This window comes from Zonotrichia albicollis, chromosome 3 (genome assembly GCF_047830755.1).
Source record: "Zonotrichia albicollis isolate bZonAlb1 chromosome 3, bZonAlb1.hap1, whole genome shotgun sequence".
Taxonomy (NCBI): Eukaryota; Metazoa; Chordata; class Aves; order Passeriformes; family Passerellidae; genus Zonotrichia; species Zonotrichia albicollis.
The window spans coordinates 106,945,401-106,966,766 of record NC_133821.1 but is presented as its reverse complement, the minus strand read 5'-3'; the positions used below and the strand labels follow the sequence as shown (position 1 = coordinate 106,966,766).

The window sequence follows — 21,366 nt, the reverse complement described above, 5'->3', positions numbered from 1 at the left end:
TGGATATTTTCTGTGGGGTAGTGAGTGAAACACCTGTGGGGATCATCAGATGTGCCTCAAGCTGGAGGATGATCATGAGAACTGCAAGCTGAGTAATGCTGTTCTTGTGTGGAAAATGTTGGGTTTTGTTGTGACAGAAGCAAAAATGTTACTTGACTACTGAAGTCTTAATGGCTGATCATCTCCCTTGGGTGCCTGGCCTAGAAACAAGCCAGTGCAAAGTGATCAGCTCTCAAAGACTGTGCGCAGCAAACATCAAGGAGGGAACGTGCTTTGTGTACAGGTGGACGCTGGTGTGGTGGGATGGAAAAGGTACCAAGCTTCTATCAGGGTTGGAGACTTTCAAAGTCTGTGTCTGTAACTGGTACCTTGCACATTTCTGATAGCAGTTTTCTGCTAGCTTGTGATAGTGTAATGATGTAAGTAAGCACGGTGATAAAAAAGTGGTGATCATCACAAAACTGCCTAAAACTGCTAGAGGTGGAAAACAAACTAATTAGGTAAGAATATGCTTATTGAAAGGCCTCCTTAAATGCTATTCCTTTGTAGCCATTTGATCCTCCTTAAGTAGGAAAACTATTAGTCTGTTTCTTCGGCTCTGTATTTTTATTTCTTTTGCAAAAGGGCTTTTAAAAAAACCCCAGACACCAGAAAACTCAAATCACAGCAAAAAAAATGCCGCTAAAGGTTTATTTTAACAGTGCTCCTCAGAACATAACAGAAATGTTAGTTCTGTCCTTCCTTTCATAACATTTCACATGTCCTGTATGTGTCAGTATTTGCTGGGAACTGGAGATGAGGAAACAAATCTCATTTTGGGCGCAGCACCTAAGGAGGAGCTCACAAAAACCTTTTGATGGATTTTGTGATGACTTCATGTGTTTCAGCTGAAGTTAAGCCCTTGGCATGAAGATAAAGTTGTTGAAATACTTCTGTCGCTAGATACATTACTACTTACATTATTTTCTTCATGCTCAGGTGAGCAGAGCATGAGTAGGAGCTTCATCTAGCCCAGTGGAATTAGGGAAAGTATATGGAGAATGGGATTTGCAGCCCGTGTACTGTATTTGGTTATCATCACGTTTACATTAAAACACTTGTTAGTGCATTAAATTACTTAAATTTGCTGCTATTTTAAGGATACTGACAAGATCCCTTCAGGTTCCAAGTCCCTCCCATCCTCCCCCAGCCTTTACCTGTGATTCATGATCATTATTTAGCAATAATTATGCTGAAACATAGTGTAAAAGTTTCCAATGTGTTAAATTACATCTTCAAGTCTATTCTTGATAACTGTTAGACTTCAGGACATTGAACACAGAATCTTCTGACAACTTTATATGTTTCTGTTCTAGATCCTTTATATTTGTCCTGATTGAATAATGCCCAGTGAAGGCACTGCAGTACCTGTGCTGCTTTCATATTTCTGAGTATGCTAATTACATCCTGCTCATGTTCATTCCTCTTTGCATGTCCCAAATATGTCCTGATTTCTCTTCTAGATAACAGGAGATACAAAGGTCTGTTATTTGCTGCTGTAGCTAAACTTAGTCAAGCCAAGCAGAAGACAGGCCAAGGGAAGTTCAGACAAAGCAGGTCTGACAAGTGTTTGTCCTGAAGCCTTGAAAACTCAGTGCAAAGCCTGAGTAACAACTTGTTCCTGAAAGTGGCAATATTGGGCTGCAGGGTGGCAAGCACTGAAAGGGCAACTTAAGCAGTAGGCAATAGAGCATACCTTGCATTATTTTTATTTTATTTTATTTTATTTTATTTTATTTTATTTTATTTTATTTTATTTTGTTTTATTTTATTTTATTTTATTTTATTTTAATTTTCAGTTATTACAGAGCCTTTTCAGAGCATGCAGTGAGTGACGTCTCAATTAGCTCTCCTAGCTCTTGACTAGCTCTCCTAGTAGCTATTCTGTAATTAAAATGTTTCTTCTGTGTGGGTTTTTACCCTCTGCTTACAGCCACAAATTTAGATTGATCAGGCTATAATAGCAGCTGTGACATTTAATGTTTTTTTTAGGCCATTCTAATTGTAATAAACCAGCAAAATAGTGCTGATTTTTTAAATGTATCCATTAAATTAAGAAAATTGTTTTATATAAGTAACTACTTTCAGTATAGAAGGTATCTTTTATGTTGAAACCTTACCAAATAGTATTTCAAAACAACGAAAAGATTTTTGTGTTTTGGCTGCAGATAAATCTCAGTTTGCTGGAAGTAGGTGAGGGCTCTTTAATTCCAGTTTTCCTGTTTGTTGCTGAAGCAGTGAAGCATTCAGAAAAAGACAATTTCACTTTGATTAAATGCTTAAAAAGTTATCTGGTTGATAAAAAAAAAAGAAAAAAAAGGAAGAAAGAAAAAGGATGTTGCATAAGCTTTTAATATTTAATTTCTATACTCTAAGTATCCGGAAGAACATTTAGTTCCTGTTTTGAAAGATGAATGTCGTATATTGGAAAGTGTGCTGAAGGCTCATTTGCAGTCACGACGCTTGTTTGCTTCTCTAGTATGTACGTGCAGGGAAGAGTAGAAAGGGTTGAGTGGGCAGTTGGCAGTCATTCATTGTCAGTGATTGCTAGTCATTCATAAAAAGCTGCAGAGCTGAGAGGTGGAGCCAGTGGCAGCAGCCGCCTTTCAGGCTCTTGCCGAAGACGAGTTTGTGCAATCACAGGCGATTTGAGAAGCTGCTCAAATATGGTATGATGAATGTAATGAGAAGATGTGTGCTAAATGCATCTAATTAAAAGGGGCTGCTTAGAATAAAGAAAAATGTTTCAATTATTTTCTTCTCAAGCCTACAGTGGATTGTGAACATGGATATCTAATGTTGTTTAGGTAAAGACGATAAATCACTTTCAAGGAGTGCCCTCTAGTTTATGACACCTCTGGAGTATGCCTTTAAAATAAGCAGTTTTAGGAAATTAATGGGTCTTGATCCAGAGATAAAAGGGAAATTTTGAGGTAAGTACGGAGTATATTATTGTACTTCATAATTTTGAGACAAAAATGACAGCAAACGTTTAATTTCAAGAAGAGACTGTGTCAGAAGCAGCAAGCCATCCTTTATGTTCTCACTCTAAAAACTGCTGCATCTATATTTTTCCCGTCGCTGCAATGTCTGCCAATCTCCTAGATGGTCTCGACAAGATTTTATTTTATCTTTTTATCCAAAGTGTGTCAGTTACAGCAGCTTGAAAGACTTCAATTTGAATTTACAAATCTGATTTATTCAAAACTTGATGTGAGTAAAAGCTATTGTATCAGCTGTTCTCTCTCTTCTAGTTTGGCCTATGCATTTCCCAGCTTGTCAGAAAGCTGCAGAGCTGTCACTGCAGGCTGATCTACACCTGGCTGGGACATGGTATTTTAGGCTGGGTTTATGTCCAGGCTGCCATTGCATTTAAATGTAAGGAGTTCACCTGAAAGCAGAAGCACCTTGATTGTTAAGTTGAGGCTTAGGGTCCTAAACCCAAAACACTTACTCCCTTACAGAACCAAAAATCTTCATTGAGAAATGGAATGGTCACTCTTGAATTTCCTGTATTTGACCTATTTGCAGATGCACTTCTGTGTCCAGTACTGCTCTAAGCATGGTCAGGAAGAATATAATGCTGGGCTAGGAGATTTCATTTGAAATTAGGTTCTGGAGCAGTCTCTGTATGGTTTAGAAGGCAATGAATGTGTTAGTTCCTTATCAGATGGCAGAATTTAAAAGTGACCCCACTCTCTCTTTAATAAATTGCTAATTAAATTGTGCACTGTAGGCTCTTTGAAGCTTTTTCAGAAGCTCTGACTAAAATATATATAAGCCAAACATCACTATGGCAGTGTTCCAATGAAAGTGCATGTATGCTTTATCTCCTTTTGAGGAAGCTTCATGTTGTAGTTGAGGCAACTCAAACTACAGCAGTCGCTGTTTTCAGTAGGAGTGAGTGCATATCCCCTGCGGCTCTGGTTTCTCTTTGTTCTCAAGAATTTCTCAGTGCTCTCATTAGTATTAACAAGTGTAATTTATGTACATCAAAGAAAACTACACACTTGAAGAAAGAATATTCTATGTGACCTGCTGAGAGATCAGTGTATGCAAGATCAGGCTGGAGGTGAGACTTCTCCAGGTGCGTTACTTTTTCTCATAGAGCGGACTGGCAGAGTCTCATGCACCAGTAAATACGCTTTCCTGCAGTAGACTGGTTTCCTCTTCTGAGATGGAGAAGTGGCCAGTTGCTCAAGTTCAGCATCATGCAAGGGGTTTGATGCCTTTCTTATCCATACATACATGTACAATTAACTTGCTGTGTCAAAGTGATTTACAGATGCTTAAAAATATCTGTTCATAAGATTATGTGGGTGTTAAATGAGTGTGCTTGGTTCCTTGCATTTTGAAAAATGAAGTGCTGTACAAACGCAAATTTTAAAGCCATCTCTTTTTGATTTTAAGACACATTTCAGAATAGAGGAAAGAAATCAAACGTAAGCTTGCATTGCACCTTACTGATATTTCATCTTTTGGAAGTTTCAGGTAATGTATTGTCTGTTCATTTGAAGCCCATTCAGCTCGGTGATATTTGGAGGCTGGCTTGAAGTCCTCGTCTGTTACTGGAGAGCAGCTGATATTAGAGATGAGTGATGTATAACTGTTTATGTACAGCTCTAAACATGATGTAGGGGAATGTGGTGCCCTGAAAAGACTCTCAAACCCACACAGGCTAGTCCCACTTTAGGAATTGAGCATCCAGCCATTAAAGATACCCTTTTAGATTCCTAATGATCCCTTTTATTGCAACAGTGAGAAAGTAGGAAAGTAGGAGCAGCAGCAGATCCATCACAGTACTTTGTGCTGACCTACTGCTGATGAGTACATGCATTGCAATACACTGGGTTGCTTTTAATTTCTCTCTGCAGTCAGCACTGCAGGTTTTGGTGTTCCAAAGTAGATAACATTTTACAATGTTGAGGATTTTTTAAGAGATTCATCCTTTTAAATAAAAGAGATAAAAGCCAGTCTGTCAGTGAAATGCATCTCACAGCTGTAGTCAGATTGGCAGTTTCTATTTTTAACTTGGCAACTTCCCCATGTAGCATGCTACAGCTTTCTGTGGCATTTCAGATATAGCTAATATCCTCTCAATTTTTTGGGAGGACCGTCTTATTTTTGCATCCCCCAAACAACAGCAGTGGATGCTTCTGGAGAATGAAGGGAAAGGGCTATGCCAAGCTGAGCAGCTCAAGTGCTTTCCTTATGCAGCCTCATCTACCATCTTTTATTAGTATTAGACCCAAAATATAGGACTGGATGGAACGTTTACCCAACCCAGTAAAGTATTTTTCGTGCTTATATGTTGTTCTTAGAGTCCAGTGCTAACAACTAACTACAGAAATAGATTTATTAGATCAGAAAAATCAAAGTCCTGTTGATTCCTTGTCTTGGAACAATAAAAAACCCAAAAAATATACAAATGCCTCTGTGACAGAAGTGCCATGGCTGCTGCAAGGCTGAGAAACCTACATGCAGAAACATTTGTGTTTTATCTTTGCTGCCAGCACACATTCTAACCAATAACTTGTGTCAGTGCAGATTTTCACAAATTGCTTCTACCTACTACTGTGGTTTTCTGCTTTGCTTTCATGTGAAAATGGGAAAACATGAAAGAGCTGGTAGTACTGGCTAACTGACTTGTACTCAGTTGCCATCCAGACAGCTAAAATAGGATGCCTCAAGCTATGTATGAACATCTGCAACATCACTGGCTTCTTCTAGGGTGGTTGGTTATGAAAAAAAAAAGCTGGTTAATTGAAAGGAATAGGAAACTCTGTATCTAGATTCCCTGTGGCTCAGTCTAAAGTAAATATGGACAACAAATGTGATATTCCTCCATGTGCCTTTTTCTCCTGGCTATGCAAGAACCACAAAGGGACTGGCTCTAATGTGGATGAGTAAAGTCACAGGAATCAAATCTCCCTATATATGAACAAACCATTGCGAGATAGACTAGTGAACTTTATTTCATAAGCCAAGTAACTTTTCCATCTTTCTAGGTAGCTGTGTGTTCTGTCATTTGCTGTAGCCTAAATGCAAGGGCAAAAATCTGGACAGTGTTTAAGAACTTAAAAATTCAGACAGACTCTTTACTGAAGTCTCTCCAAAACATCCCTTTAAGCATGAATACTTTCAAAAATCATTCCCAAAGGACCTGTTTCTGTGTGAAGACAATACATGTTTATGCATGCTTCCCCTTGCAGTTCTGTCTTGTATGGCTGTAATGGAGATTTCCAGGGAAAATGTATTTGGAGGCTTTCAGGAGAACCATAAAGAAACTCTCCACAGTAAGAGCTGTTTTCTTAGCTTATTCTGTTGGAACTGCCATGTAATCTGGTTCAAAATCCTTTACTACTCTGACCCTATCTTCTTGTGTTACAGTAGCGTAGATAGAGTTTTAAGACAGCTAAAATCTCCTTGTGTGGTTTTGAGAAGGGTAGTGGAGCCTATTGAGGTAAACAAACTAGCTGCTTGTTTTTGAATTGGAGAGTCTTCATCTGATTGATTCTAGAAGTTACTGCAGAATTGTCTCCAGTAGAACTGGAGATGAGGAGGAATTTCTGACGTGGGGGCAAGGCAGTGCCTGAATGTGCTGGCTGAGAGCAGCACAGTTTATGCCACAGCAGGGTTCCCTGGCCTGCTTCTAGCACCCAGCCCTCTCTGACAGCTGAGCTGATGGGAAAGGCAGCTATTACCCTCCTTGAGATTCAGAAATTACAGCCTGACCTTGTATGCACCCTATAAGCACCTTTTCCATTTTGGGTTTGTATGAACTAGTGGAAGACAGGCCAAATCCTTTTGAAGTTCTTTCTGTTTATATTTACTATTTAATATAATCTGACAAGCATAGAGCTTAGTCTCTCAGTAGTGTGTGGGTTTTGGGAAACCTCTATCTGCTTTTCTGCAAATGTATGGAGCTGGAAAGTGATAGCCTGGCTTTTTTTCATAGTGTGAGTGACATAAACATAAGCCACAGTCCTGTCACATGATGGAGGGAAAGATGATAATATTGTCTGATCTGAGAGAACTTTGATGAACATCAAGTACAAAAATGTCCATTCTGTTCATGTATTCTAAGCTAATGTTGAAGACTGGCCTTGTTGTAGAAAGTGTTGCAGTCTCAACAGTTCTTTGCTACAGAGAAAAAAAATGAATAACCAAAAAAAAAAAAAGAAAAGCTGATATAGATGCAGGAAAAATTGTATTTGCTGCATTGTGAAGAATAATTTTGAATGTCCAGGGGCACACATGAGAAAGTGGAAAGAGTATGCAAAGGCTAGGGAGTAGGAAGAATGAAGGCATACACTGTTGTGAATGGAAATATGTGTGGTTTCTAACTCCTTTGATATAGGGTTTTTGCTTAGAAAGTATAAATCTACCAATCTGTCAAAATTCTGCAAAAAAATGTTCAATTCCATGTAATGATTAGAAATGGCTACTTTTTAATTCTCAAGTGGAAGGAAGGGGAAAGGTGTAATCAGAATAAATGCACCTTTTATATAATTTTTTCTAACAAATTTCTAGAGCAAAGATTTTTAAGTTTTGAAGAAAATCATGTTTATTTTAGATTCCTAGTTGTATAAATCTTGTATAAATATGGGGACCTGAATTGTAATCCTTCTGTCTACTGGGAGTAAGGGTACTTGGCATGAACTTAACATCTAGAAACCACAACTGAGTAAGTGAGTTCTCCAGACAACCTGTAGGTGAAGGCTCTGTGCATCTGTGGATTAAATATTTTTTTGATAAATCATGTACTGTCATCATACTATGATTCAGGGTGTCAGGCCTGATGTGCTAAGGGTTAGACTAAGGTTTAGACTCTTCCAGACCTGAAGAATTTTAAATGTAAACCCTGGGTTAAAATCCTGCATTACCACAAGCTTCCTATGGCAACGTTGTGCTCCATTCGTAGAATTCCCTTTCCTACCAAAGGGCTTAAAAGAAAAATCCATTTCCCCCTGCCAGTTGTAGTCTTCCATATAAACAGAAACCATCCCTTTCATCGTTTTTTTCCGATAGATTGCTGAGGTGTAATATTAAAAAGTGTCATTCAGGTTGGGGTTGAGATGGGGAAGGAAGGAATTGGCAGTTTTCTGTGGGACGTTTGTGGGGCTGCTGCCCTTCCTGACTTGGCTGACTGAATTGTGAGACACCTAGGAATCCCAGACAAATAATTACAATGTGTTAGCAATCAGCCAGATGTCCACGTGGAGTGCAGGGATGTTTCACACTCACTGTGGAGTCAGTGGAGTCTGTGAAGAAGAGAGCACACGGGAGCACCGTGCGCGTGCAGTGAATCCTCTGACGCGCCTTCCCGCACCTGCTCCGGCCACCCGAGGCACTCAGCGGTCACTCTTCACATCTGTGGGCATGCATGGACTTTTGTAGGCAGAAAGTGAAGCCATTGCTCCTCCACAGAGAGATGAGAAGGGGAAAACTCCTTCTGTAGTTTGCCCAAATAATGTCCAGCTCTCATCACTGAGACCAGAAATATGGAAGTAGTAAAGCATGTGACTTGCTGAATTTATAATCAGTGATGATGCTTCAGTGCGCTGAAAAACTGAAGCTGCTGGGTAAAAATCGTGTATAGCTTTGATTCCATCCCCCGGGAAAAAAAAATAAATTAAAAAATATAATTCATATCATGCATATAAAATTTAAAAAAAAAGTGATAAAGAGTAGTTAATGCTTCTTAGCTCTCCATGATTTTGGGTTTAATGACTTAGGTAAAGGTGAAGTGATTGGAGATGTCTCTCCAAATGAAGAAGAGATGTCTCTTCTTTTTAATATCTCTTCAATTTTTTGAAAAATCAGTTGCCAATTCATAAAACAAATCCTCTTAGAAGAGGGCCCATATTGTAGCGGCTTTTATTTCTAGTGCCTTGTAAAAAAATGAACCTGAGTATACTGAGATGTAAAACCCAAAGCCAGAATAAATTTAGAGCAGTTGACAGTACCCTAGAGTTCAGATAAAATATGGTACCAGGCAATCTAAGACATTGTCCCCGAACAGCCAGTCACTGACTCAGAATTGAGTAGCTTGTTAGCCCATTTCTAAAACAAGCTTTTTGTTCCAGGCTCTTTCATGGGACATCTGCCATACAGACAGATTTCTGAATGCATCTCATCTAAATGCACCAAAATATGGTATTGTGAACAATGGTGGTTTTCTCTTGCTCTTAAATTATTAAGTTTATCCATGGAGTCTGTGCCAATCACTTCTTGTCCTGTCCTATTTATCACTGTCTTGTGGTGTGTATGGTGAAGGAGGTGCTGAGAGAGATCTGTTTTGTAATTCTTCTACAAAACAAACTTTAACATTTTTTTTCCTTGACTGAAGGTAAATCTTTGGAGTGTGCAAGACTGTGAAAAAACACTCCTCACTTTGTCCTGCATGCCATTTTGATCCAGTTTTTCATTCTAGGTTTTGAAGGTAATCCCATTTCTATATCTTGCTGCTTTCCTATTTTCTTTGACTTTGCATTTTTTCCATTTAGTATTTACTGTATACCTTTATTCAGTACAAAGGATAATTTATGTAGCACAGTGAAAGGAAAAACATTGAATTATTAGTACAAACAACAAAAGAAGAATAAAGTCTCAAAAAGGACAAATAATACTGAATTAATACTACACAGTTAAGGTGGGTAAGAATCAGGCATCATTCTCATTGGAATATCAGCTGCTCTTTTCTGAATAGTCTGGCAGCTGTCACTCAATGCTTCAATCCCCCATGCTTTAGTTTATGCTCTTTTTGCTCATGGCTGTAGTGCTCAAGGTCTGTCCCAAAGGCCTCTTCAGCTTAGGCAGTCCAAACCCCATCAGCTGGTGAGAAATGAGCAGGTGCCCTGTGAGGCCATCCAGGCACCTGAAGGGAGGGAGGGCACTTCAGCAATACGGGTGGGGCTCTTGTGTTCTGTGGGAGCTGGAGCTGATAAGGCAGCTCTGAGGTGGAGGAGAGCAGAGCGCTGCAAGGGCTGTTGCTCCACCAGAGCAAAACAGACGTGGATGGAAAAGATCATATTCTGCCAAAATAACTGTGAAAATGTCCTCAGCTGCTCCTAGATCTTTCTAGTTTTTTTTTTAATCTGTTAATATTGGCTGGTATTTTTTTCTTTTTCAGTCAGGCTAGGGTAGAAGGAGTAGTTTGGATTTCTCTTCTTGCCCATTGTAATATTTATCTGGAGCACAGACTAGGTCATGTTTTGGTGTAGGCCAAGGCCTGAGCAGAACTTAATCTGGCTGCGCCATAAAAAGCAACAAAAGTGTTTCTGTAAAAAAATCAGCAATAAAAGGAGGCTCAAGGATAGTCTCCAGCCTCTATTGGATACAGGATGATACATAGTGACAAAAGGATGATGAAAAAACAGAGGTTCTTATTGCTTCGATTTTTAATAGCAAGACCAGTTACTCTCTGGATACCCAGACCCCTGAGCTGAAAGGAGGAGGATGGGCAGCACAGTTATACCTCCATAATCCTGGAGAAATTGTTAGTGACCTGCTACACCACTTAGCCTATGGACCCTGGTGGCACACACCTGAGGGTACTGAGGGAGCTGGCAAAGCGCTCACTGGGCCACTTTCTGTCATTTCCCAGCAGTCCTGGAAAAGCAGGGAGTTCACAGCTGGCTGGAAAGATGTGCCATCTATCTACATGAAGGGTTGGAAGGAGGATCTGAGTAACTGCAGGCCTGTCAGTCAGACTTTGGTGCCAGAGAAGGCCGTAGAGCAGACCTTTCTGAGTGCCATGGGGCAGTACGTGCAGGACAACCAGGGGATCAGGGCCAGCCAGCCTTGGTTTAGAAAAGGCAGGTCCTTCTGGGACAAAGAGACATGCTTAGTGGATGTGTCTACCTGTACATAGTAAAGCCTTTAACAGTGTCCCCCACAGGATACTCCTGGAGAAGCTGGCAGCCCATGGATTTGGTGGTGCACTCTTCACTGGCTATAAAACTGGATGGCTGGGCCCAGGGGAGTGGTGGTGAATGGAGTCACAGGCAGTTGTCACTATGGGCTCCCCAGGGCTCAGCATTGGGGCCGGTCCTGTTTAGTGTCTCTGTCAATGGGTGAGGGAATCGAATGCACCTTCAGTGGGTTTGTGGCCAGCACCAAGTTGGGTGGGAGTACTGATCTGATGGAGGGCAGGAAGGCACTGCAGAGGGATCTGGACAGGCTGGGTCAGTGGGCCTGGGGCCAACGGGATGAGATTCAACAAGGTCAAATGCTGTGTCCTGCCCTTGGGTCACAACAACCCCATGCTGTGCTCCATGCTGGGGGTACAGAGTGCTCCGTGGGAAAGGACCTGGGAGTGCTGGTCAACAGTGGCTGGACACGAGCCAGCTGTGCCCAGGTGGCCAAGAAGGCCAATGGCATCCTGGCCTGAAGCAGCAATAGTGTGGCCAGCAGGGCCAGGGCAGGGATTTTACCCCTGTGCCTAACACTGGTAAGGCCATGCCTTGAGACACTGAGGCGCTGTCTAGAGAAGGGCAGCAGAGCTGGTGAAGGGTCTGGAGCACAAGTCCTGTGAGGAGTGGCTGAAGGAGCTGGGGCTGTTTAGCCTGGAGAGGAGGAGGCTCAGGGGAGACTGTACCACTCCCAGTGATCTTAAGGGTCGTTTCCAGTCGAAACAATTTGGTGATTCTGTGATGTTGCTGATTTGCAGCATACAAGAAAGCCTGAAGAAAGATCCTATTGCAAACCTACCATGTTTTTGCAGACCCTCTGTAATTGTGAGGGGCCTAGACAGGAGAGAGGAAAGCTGTTTACAAGCTTTCTGGAAAGTTTTGTCTGCTGTTGAGGAGGAAGGACCACAGTTCTGAGGAGGTCCTTCTGTATTTCCCTGCAGGGATTTACTGGTTTGCATCCTTGGTCTGGTGTATGACATCTACAGTGCAATGAAGGGCAGCTGACAAATCACAGATATTTTCTGTATTATTAGCTTGGTAAAGCAATAAAGAAATTAAAAATTTCCATAGAAAGGACCATGCAGGATTGTTTCTTCAGGATGCCCTTAGCTGGGCTTCTCATTTACATCTTGTAAATACATTGGAAAACTCCCTCTTTAAGCAGACTCTTGTGAAGCTCTGTGAGCATTACTTACCATGGAAGTATTTCTGTACATCCTATATTCTCAAAACAGTTCATTTCTTGGCATCATTTTTTTGGTCACATGAGTTTATGGAGAGATAATTTATCTTGATTATTTGCAACAAAAAAATACATCATGCCACCTGCTTCTCCAGGACCTAGTTGTCTGATTAAAAGTTTGTCATGCTGAAAGAGAATCAAATAGTAGCAGTAGTAACATTATGCTCTGGTCTAAAAGAAGAGTTACTGGCTTATAAGCAATTTACTTTTCTCTTGTTTTTTCAGCTTGGATACCTGTGGAATTAGTGACTCTTCTAGACATGATTTCAGAACTGCTTCAGGGGAGAAAACTGCTTTCAGTTGGTCAGATGGTTCTGTCTTAAAACAATGGTGATATGTTACTATGTATTGTTACTGCAGTTTAAATTATTTTGCTTTTTAATACCTCGAAACTTTTCTGCTGATGATGGTGATGATAGCTTGCTTTTAAAATGTGAACAAGTTATCCATCTTCGTGAAGCAGACCTTTAAGATCAGGGGAACAGCAACACTGAATAAGTGCACAGAAAATCCCTATCTATTAGTAAGAGTAGCTAGGGAGGCATGAATGAGAGATAATATTTCACATGGAATATTCATGCTATTCTGAATATTTTTAAATCTTTCTATGCTAGCACCCAAAACTACATTTCAGGTAGTATTTAAGGTGTAGGAATTCACTGATTTAGAAGATCAATGAATTAAAAGACAAATTGCAATGAAGTGACAGGCTTGAAACAGTGTGACAACACTCGTTAACACAAAAGGAAAACAAAATACAAAATTTTACCAAAAAATAGTTAACACCAGAAGTTTGGGAAATGTTGTGTAGTATTTCTTCTTCAAATGAAGTTTTGTAGTGTTTGAGCTGTTATTCATAGATGACTTCTAAATCTTTTGATAGCAGTAGCAACCATGTTTTCTTTAAACACATATGTTCAGATGGAACACGTTTGAATTCTGAACTGGAAAGCACTTTAAATTAAGTGTACCTTGAGTCCAGAAGTGGACTTGTTGCTGATCACATCTGTAACTGTGAAGGTTTTAGATTTGATGGATAAGAGATAGCCTTCAGATACTGTAGGGATCTGCATAAAGGACCTGAACAGAAAAGCAGACCATTTTTTTTGGAGTTACCTGAAATTATATGGGATATTCTGTGTTGTTCTTCTGTAATTTTCTTTCTGTGTGCTTACAAGTCACTTACCATCATTGGATTTTGTTTAGATTTCAAAATAGAAATAATGATAGCAATTTGGGGGGGGGTGATTTTTTTATTACTTTTGGGAAAAACAGATTGGTTAGTTCATAAGTATGGGTTAAATACAATAGGTAAGGAGAAAAAAAAATTGTATGATGTGTAATGCAACTTAAATATTTCCTTAAGGGTTATTTAGAAAGAATTTTGGATTTTCAGTCAAGTAAATCTGTTTGTGAATATCATCTGATATTCAGGGAATTTCTTTTTATCAAAGAAGACAGAAATGCCCACAAGCCAAAGTGTTTCAGAAGTCAGGCAGAAAAAATGACTGGGTTTGGCTATGATGCCTTAGACCACATTTTGGTTTTACGTTGTTGTACCTGGAGTCCTTGATGTTTGGGCAGATATATCTGACAGGACTTGACACGACCAGGAGTGTACATATCCACAGCGAACCAGCCCAGCCCTCCTTAGAAAGGTCATTTTGGAAAAAGTGATATGGTAACAAAGCTTGAGCTCGGAGGGAGGCTTTGTACTACCACTTCATGTGTGTTGGTCAGGAAGCCTGTTTGAGAAGATTCCTTTGTGACTCTTTCCTGTAGGAGGAGGTTTTCCCTTCAGGGAGTGAACAGAGGCAGCTTGGCTTAATGGAAGGTTTTGTAGTACAGAAAAAAATCTCTGCAGTGTGACTTTACTCCTTCTTAGCAGAGGAATGATGACCTCTCTTTCTGAATTTCCAGGGCAGTGAAGGAGATTAGAAGGTGTTCTGTGTGTTTGATACTGTCTGCATCTGATAATGTTTCCTAGGACCACAATATTTTCTTTGTATTATCTGAGAAAATCAGGAGATCTGTCTAGGTAGTAGAAAAGGAGAGAATGCCTCAGTAATTGCTCTACTGCTTAGTGTCTAGGGGATTTTCTTAGGTTGCCTTTATCACCACTTTTCTGCCATGTCTTGATGTAATTTGATATTTTACATTTATTTTTTTTTTTTACTTGGACCTTGCAATTTCAGAGAGATAATTCAGTGAGTTTGACATGTAGAAGCCAGGAGAAATGCTTTTTAAAAATAAAAAAATCCAGTTAATTTTTTTCTTAGACTGCAAGTACAAAAAATGAGCTAGTCATGTAATTGTCATCTGTTGTTTTCAGTGGTCAGAGTTAATGCTATTCTGGGTGCTCTGACTCTGCATTTAGACCCATGTGATTTAATAAGTTATTTTCAAATGTAACCATCCCACTGTTTCTTTCATGCTAGGAACAGTTACAGGGAGACTTGCAATGTCACTGCCATAATAATAAAATAAAAATAATAATATTTTTTATTATATAATTGAAATGTGCTTCATTGTGAACTGTTTTACCATCACTTTTTTGTAGCAGAATTTACACAGCATGTTATTTTATCCTTATACTGCATTATCTATATTCTAGTTACTCACCCAATTAAGAGAAGTAGGAAAGAGTACTGAGCCAATTAAATGAGCAAATTGACTGTTCTGATGGTCTATTTAACAAGTTCTTTTACATCAAAACCTACAATATTAATCAGATGGAGAATTTCTTTGGATCTGACAGAAATGACAGTCTGTTATACATCTATGCTGGAGACGTACAAGGCTTCATCAAAATACTGTTGCTGTCGACCAACAAAATATTGCAGTCCTCTGTGGACAAAAGAACTAAGAAATTTACAAAAACATCTTTATAAACCACAATTATCTTTTTGGAGTATAAGATAAATGTTATTTTTTAGGTTTAAAATATCTGAGGAAGAGAACAGTTCAAAAGTGTTAAACCACTTTACCACCACCCTGTGGTAAAGAAATAAGTCAGTGTTTAAAAAATAAATCTGTAGAAAATTAGCATTTTTATTGCAAAAAAAGCAATAGACAATGTTTTATCAGCATAAAACACCACAGAAATGGCTTATTGATTAATAGTGTTCTGGGTAAATACGCACACTTTAAAATTTTGCATCTCAGTGTTAAAGGCACATGTAACTTTAAAATACAGTTTTAGTTTGCAGTCCTGCCTCCATATTATTAGTATTTAAAACAAAAACTAATTAGTGCCTCCATATTACTAGCATTTAAACAAAAAACTAATTAGTAATTATAATTTAGTTATGTCTGTGTTAATAGGATTCAGTCACAAATATAAGTGATTTATCATCTATTGTGAGTATAAAGCATTGGAAGGACAAATAATCATTTAAACAATTATGTCTATTTTTACTGCATTGATTTGGTAACTTGGTATGCCTTTTATTAGCGTCCTGAGTAAACTGTAGGTGGGTGAGAAATTAATTTCCTAAAATTCTTTCTTTTCTCATGGTGGTAATAGAAAGTCAATATTTTAGAGAGGCAAAGTGTATCTGCTATAGGTAAGTATGTATTGTTGTATGGAGGATGTTAAATGTAATTCCAAAGTGGTGGTGTAAATAATGACTACAAATATATTTATTAATCTAAACTCCAGAAAAGTCAGACAGGAAATGTGAATTCAGTGATATGCTGTCACTTTGAATCACATGATAAAGCAGAATTGAAAATGTATCAGTAAAATAAATCAGTGAAGCTAAGTATACCTGGTAATATATAAAGTGTTGTGGAAACAAGATCTGAATTTGTGCTTTAAATTATAAGTAAACCCCAACCTTCATATAGGAAGGGGAAATGCTCTGTAATGAAGTGATCATTTGATAAATTTTGTTAGTTAATAAATCAAATTTGGTGCTTTGAAAGTATTTCCAATTGTTGTTCCACATACATGTGCAGTACAAGCAGGAAACTAATGCTGAAGAGAGAGAGCAGATCTGGAAAAGATGTAAGATGAAGGCACGTTTACTATATAAGGCTTGCAAATGTCAGTAGTTTTGCTTCCCACATCTTTGGAAGTCTTTGCAATATGTCCTTCTGCATTTCAGTGCTGTTATTTAGAAATCTCTTAAAATTATTGTACAGGCAAAAAAAGCTTTAGTTTTGTGTAGCTGAGCTTGCTTTACTGAATTGCAGTATTCACACCAACAACTAAACACACCATAAAACATGGCTGGAGAATTAAACCTGCATCATTCCTGCATCCATTTTAGCAAAGGATGATAATTAAGTTGTTCAGAATGGCTGAAAGGCAAGACTCAAAATGCTGCTTGACTACCTCTGGAGGGTGAATGATTACATTGCATTACAAACTGCGATTTGAAGTGAGAGATTGCTGCTTTCCCTTCATTATGGATTTTTTTGGTTTGAGTTTGGGGGGCTTAGTTCTGGCATGTCTCAGAATTTTCCTTCTTTGGTAATTCTGTATTGATTCTCATCTTCCAGCTACAAGGAACCAGATGAGACTCCTGTCAGCATTTACCTTTGTTACCAAAAGCTAGTAAAGCGATACACTAAGTACCAGCAATCCTTCCCCTTCCCCTTCCCCTTCCCCTTCCCCTTCCCCTTCCCCTTCCCCTTCCCCTTCCCCTTCCCCTTCCCCTTCCCCTTCCCCTTCCCCTTCCCCTTCCCTGCTGATTCCTAGCATAGACTGCAATTTCAAGCATGTGTGAGTGTGCCATTCACATCTTTGATTTGTGAAGCTGGTATTCTGGAGTTGTGTGGAAGCAGTTACTCAGTCACTTAGTCACCCTTTTTCCTTGAGATAATACTGGAACAACTAGTTGAGATAACTCAATAGGAGTTATCTCAATAGGAGTTGCTAGAATTAACTCTGCTACTACTTTCAAACTTCTGCCCAGATGGGGAAGTGTCCAGGATGTATGGGGCTGGCTGAAGAGAACCAGAGCTCAGAGGGGAAAAAAATCCTCTCTTATCAAGTTACAGAGTGAGAAATTACATGATCCAAATTTTTTTCCAATTTTTTTTAGAGAAGGAAGCTACATACTTAGAATCAAACCAAGCTGAGATCTTAACCACCAGATTTTAGTGATACCCTAGAGAGTGGGGTTCTGAAGGCACTCTAAGATATAAGCAAGAAAGAGGATTTTTCTTCATTTTACTTTACAATATTCTGATACAGTAAGCTTTTTATTTTCATGCTTGCTTCTTCACTTGATGATAAACTCTGCTACACAGAACAAAGTAATTTCTGTTGGTTTAGAACTTTGCATAGCCTTAAGCCAAAGCTAGTGCTGATCATACATTGTTAAAAAGTATACCTTTAGAGCTGTTAAATTGCATTTAGATATTTTGTTTGAGATTGTCAGTTTTTGGAATAAATGCTTCAAGATTTTCTGGCTTTTGCCTTTTATAAATTCAAGAATGTTTAAAAAATGTGAGTTTTTAAGCTCAAGGTATGTACTTCACTTGTGCTTATGCACTTCAGAGTGGTATACTGTAATAGGCATATTTCATAGTACTGCACCATATATCTATTCAGAAAAAGTAAGTATTTAAAATTACATAATTAAAATTTAATCTGAAAGCAATATTCCTTTTAAGTTACTGGCATGGTTTTTTGCAAGAAGTGGAGAGTGTTTCAGCAGCTAACTAAGCCAATGATGTGGTGTGCCCTTAGATCATATTGCATGCAACATCAGCTTGGCACTTTGGCTACCAAAGCCATACATGTTTTAAAATATTTGTCCTGTTCTTCAGAAATTAATTCACACAGTTTGTCATTATTGTGCTGCACATACAATCTGATTTTATGTTCTGCTTGTTTTTATATGCTGTGGTCCTCCAGCAAAGCAAGCAGCAATATTGGAGAAGAGAGGAAAAAAATTCCCATTGACAGTATCTGTGCATAGAGCACTCTCCGATTTCCTGAGATGGTACCAGGTTTTTGGATTACACTGATTTCATTGTTCAATTGTCAAGCTATATGCACTGAGTTATTTTTATTCCTGTGGACTGTAACACCCTTATCAATAGAATGGAGATAATTCAGTTTTTTTAAAAGCATCTTGAAATCTGCCAACTGAAATAAGAGCCTTCTTTCCTTCCTTCCTTCCTTCCTTCCTTCCTTCCTTCCTTCCTTCCTTCCTTCCTTCCTTCCTTCCTTCCTTCCTTCCTGCCTGCCTGCCTTCCTGCCTGCCTTCCTGCCTTCCTTCTTGCCTCCCTCCCTCCCTCCCTCTCATCCTTCTCAGTATGGTGAATTATCTATTATTGTCTTGTAGTATGTAGTCTATCTGAGTCTTTGTCTTCCCTCTGAGTATCTTGATAAATTTTGAAAGGAATAATTTGAACTCTTTACAGCTGCTGAAATTTTAATAAGATTACTTGTTCTGATAATATACTTATCTTTCCCATCAGAGTATATGTTTCAGGTAAAGTTGATTGCCTTGATAAGCTATGTGCACCTTGAGAAGTTATTTTAAAATAATTTAGATTTGTTTTGTACTACTGTAAGTCAAATGATTTTTTAAGCCTTAAGCATATTGTGAGGCAACACAATAGCTTTTTTTTTGATGTAGGTAATATTGTACCAAATCTTGGGTTAATTCTGATGTCAGACGATTGTAGTTAGAACTGGAATTTTTGATTGCCTTTTAAAGTTAAAAACATGGAAAAGATGCTGAATGTAAAAACTATTTTCAATGAAGCGATTATGGCAAAATAGAAAAGCATTAAATGGAAAATAAACCACTTTCCCACTTTCCTGCCCATTGAAGTGAAGACTTGCCAGTCTTCCAGTGAGCTGTGGGATGTGCTGCTCTGAGCAGTGTTTCTCTCCCTTATTGGTAACTGCATGGTGGATGGTGCATGTTTTTTTTTGAGGACAGCTGGCTGTCTTAGCTGCCAAAGAACGAAAAAGCTCTCAGAAAAATACAGCAGGTTAGACCAAATGCCTATTGACTTCATGCCATGTGAAGTTCATGAAGTTTCCATCATTGAAGATAATGAAGAACTTGATTGGACATGGTCCCAGGTGACCTGCTGTAGTAGACCATGCTTGAGCAGGGTGGCGTTGGATGAGGGACCTCAAGCAGTCCTTCTGAAGCTCAAGGATTCTGTGATTCTCTAAAATTAAATTCAACAGAATTCACCCAAATCAGGCCATGTCTGTATGTGTTAGTTTTCTGAGGTCTCTGTCTTCTTAAATGAGGAATTCTTCATTAAATTGTACAAATAATTTCCTGGATTTTTATTTTCATTCAGATATATCATCAGGATATTAAATATTTAAAGAGTTATAGTTCTGTGTAAATTTTTCAACATCCTCATCATTGTAATGCTTCACTATCAGATACACAGCATATTTTGTTTCTTGGGAATTTCCATTTGTATATCTTAGAGCCCTGTTAAATAAAAATAATTAAATAATTGTGCTTTGAATTCACTTAATGCATAATCATTTTACTCAGCCAGATTCATATTCAGCCAGAGGTTCATAAACCATTTTACTGTTGACTGAATGTCACAGTCAGTGTCAAAAGTGACAGATACCATAATTAGCCATGGTCTTGACAGCAACTAATACTGTGGGCATGGGAAGTGATCATGTCTGCGTCAGGCTGCTTGCCAGTCTGAAGTCATTAATGGTACTTGTACTCAGAACAGCTACTCTAATGGCCTTTTCTTAAAGTCTGCATTATGGTAAATCCCATTCCCGTAATTCTAGTCCTCCTACCAGATCTCCTGACTGGCAGAACTTGGAACACAGTACAAATATGTGTTGGACTCAAATGTTAGTTTCTTTTTAAGATAAATGCTTCAATAATGCAAATCATTTTTACTTTCATTACTGTCGTAGATTTTATTATATGAACCAAGCATATTTTAGGGGGACCTTAACTGCCCTTAGGAGCTTTCATTTTTTTGAAATTACAGCAAATAAAGCACTTACCACTTCTGAAACCACATGTATAGATAGATCTCTGTTTCTGCTTCTAATGTAACATGACAGACAATGCAAGGAAAAGTCAGTGTCTGAAAACTCATAACTCTGCAGGTGGTTTGGAGTGAGACTCTTCTCATATTCATTTTCTTGTGATGTGAACTTTCTTCTTCTTAGTGCTTCTAAAAAGTACTTTTAGTGGGCTTGTATACTAAGAAAAGCATCTGTAATAAGTTCAGTGGGGATCCTTTGTATATTTGTCTTTCACCATTAACTGTTGAGAGACTACAGGTGACTAGTTCCTTGCTTTTAGAAAACAAAATTATTTTAAAATAACTGAATCACTATTTCTCCCCCAAACCATAGGGCTTTAAGAAACTTCTCTGTATTAGCACTGATAGCTGCTGTATTTATGTAGGTCATTTATTTGTGTCTTTACTTCCCCATCTCAAAGGGAGAAATGGAATGAATGTATCATAGAAGTAGGGAGCCTCCGCCAGGAAACTCTGCTCAGAGTTGAGTCTTTGAGTAAAAGTACCCAACTTTCTTCAAGCTGACCAAACTAAGTGATAGCAGAAAACTTCCAGTTAGCTAAATTTATGTTTGCTTAGGCCAGACTCAGATAATCTAAAATAATTGTTTAACTGGGAGAACTCTGGTCTGCCAGGTGAATCTTATTTGAGCCTCTTAAAAAGGAGAAATTGGTCCAGCTTCAGAATTTTCCTGAGCCATGCAAACCATGCAGTTTCCTCTCTTCTCCAGAACAATGTCCTTTCTTCCAGTCCATCAGAGGTTTGCCTTGGAAGTCTCCCTGGCAGCTTTTCTAGTTTAGATTTCTTCAGTGCCCTCCCTTTGATGGTCCATGGCAGGAGCTGCCAGTGCAGAGGAACTCTGAAGAGCAAATCAGTCTCTCTGGGGGCCCCAGGGAAGTAGGTAGAGCAATGAAATGGGGTGGATTTCCTCCTCTTCTTCACTTGCTTTCTTTCTGGGTTAAACACATATAAGGTAGGTACATGATAAACTGAAAACAAACTAAATAATTCTACCATCTGTTACAAGCCATCAAAACAGAAGTAGGATAAAATATGAATTCATAATAGCTTTAAAAATATATTGCAATTTGGAGAGTAAGCAGGTGAATGTTTATGTAACATAGCTTGCCATGGGAAAACTAAGTCATGTATTTTTGACGTGTTAATGGTTTT

The 21,366-nt window shown here is 38.7% G+C and overlaps 1 protein-coding gene across 46 annotated transcripts in view; it reads left to right on the top strand.

The window, feature by feature from the left end:
* Positions 1-21,366, top strand: part of RIMS1 (regulating synaptic membrane exocytosis 1) — a 307,441-nt gene that overhangs the window by 60,001 nt on the left and 226,074 nt on the right. For 37 of the 46 annotated variants that reach the window (XM_074538418.1, XM_074538423.1, XM_074538440.1 and 34 more), the window contains exon 2: positions 12,424-12,528. The exons of 8 other annotated variants lie outside the window; for them this stretch is intronic. In XM_074538418.1, the coding sequence (XP_074394519.1) occupies positions 12,424-12,528 (105 nt within the window). The remainder of the gene's footprint in view (positions 1-12,423; positions 12,529-21,366) is intronic. One more of the 46 variants, XM_074538393.1, reaches the window with a different exon arrangement.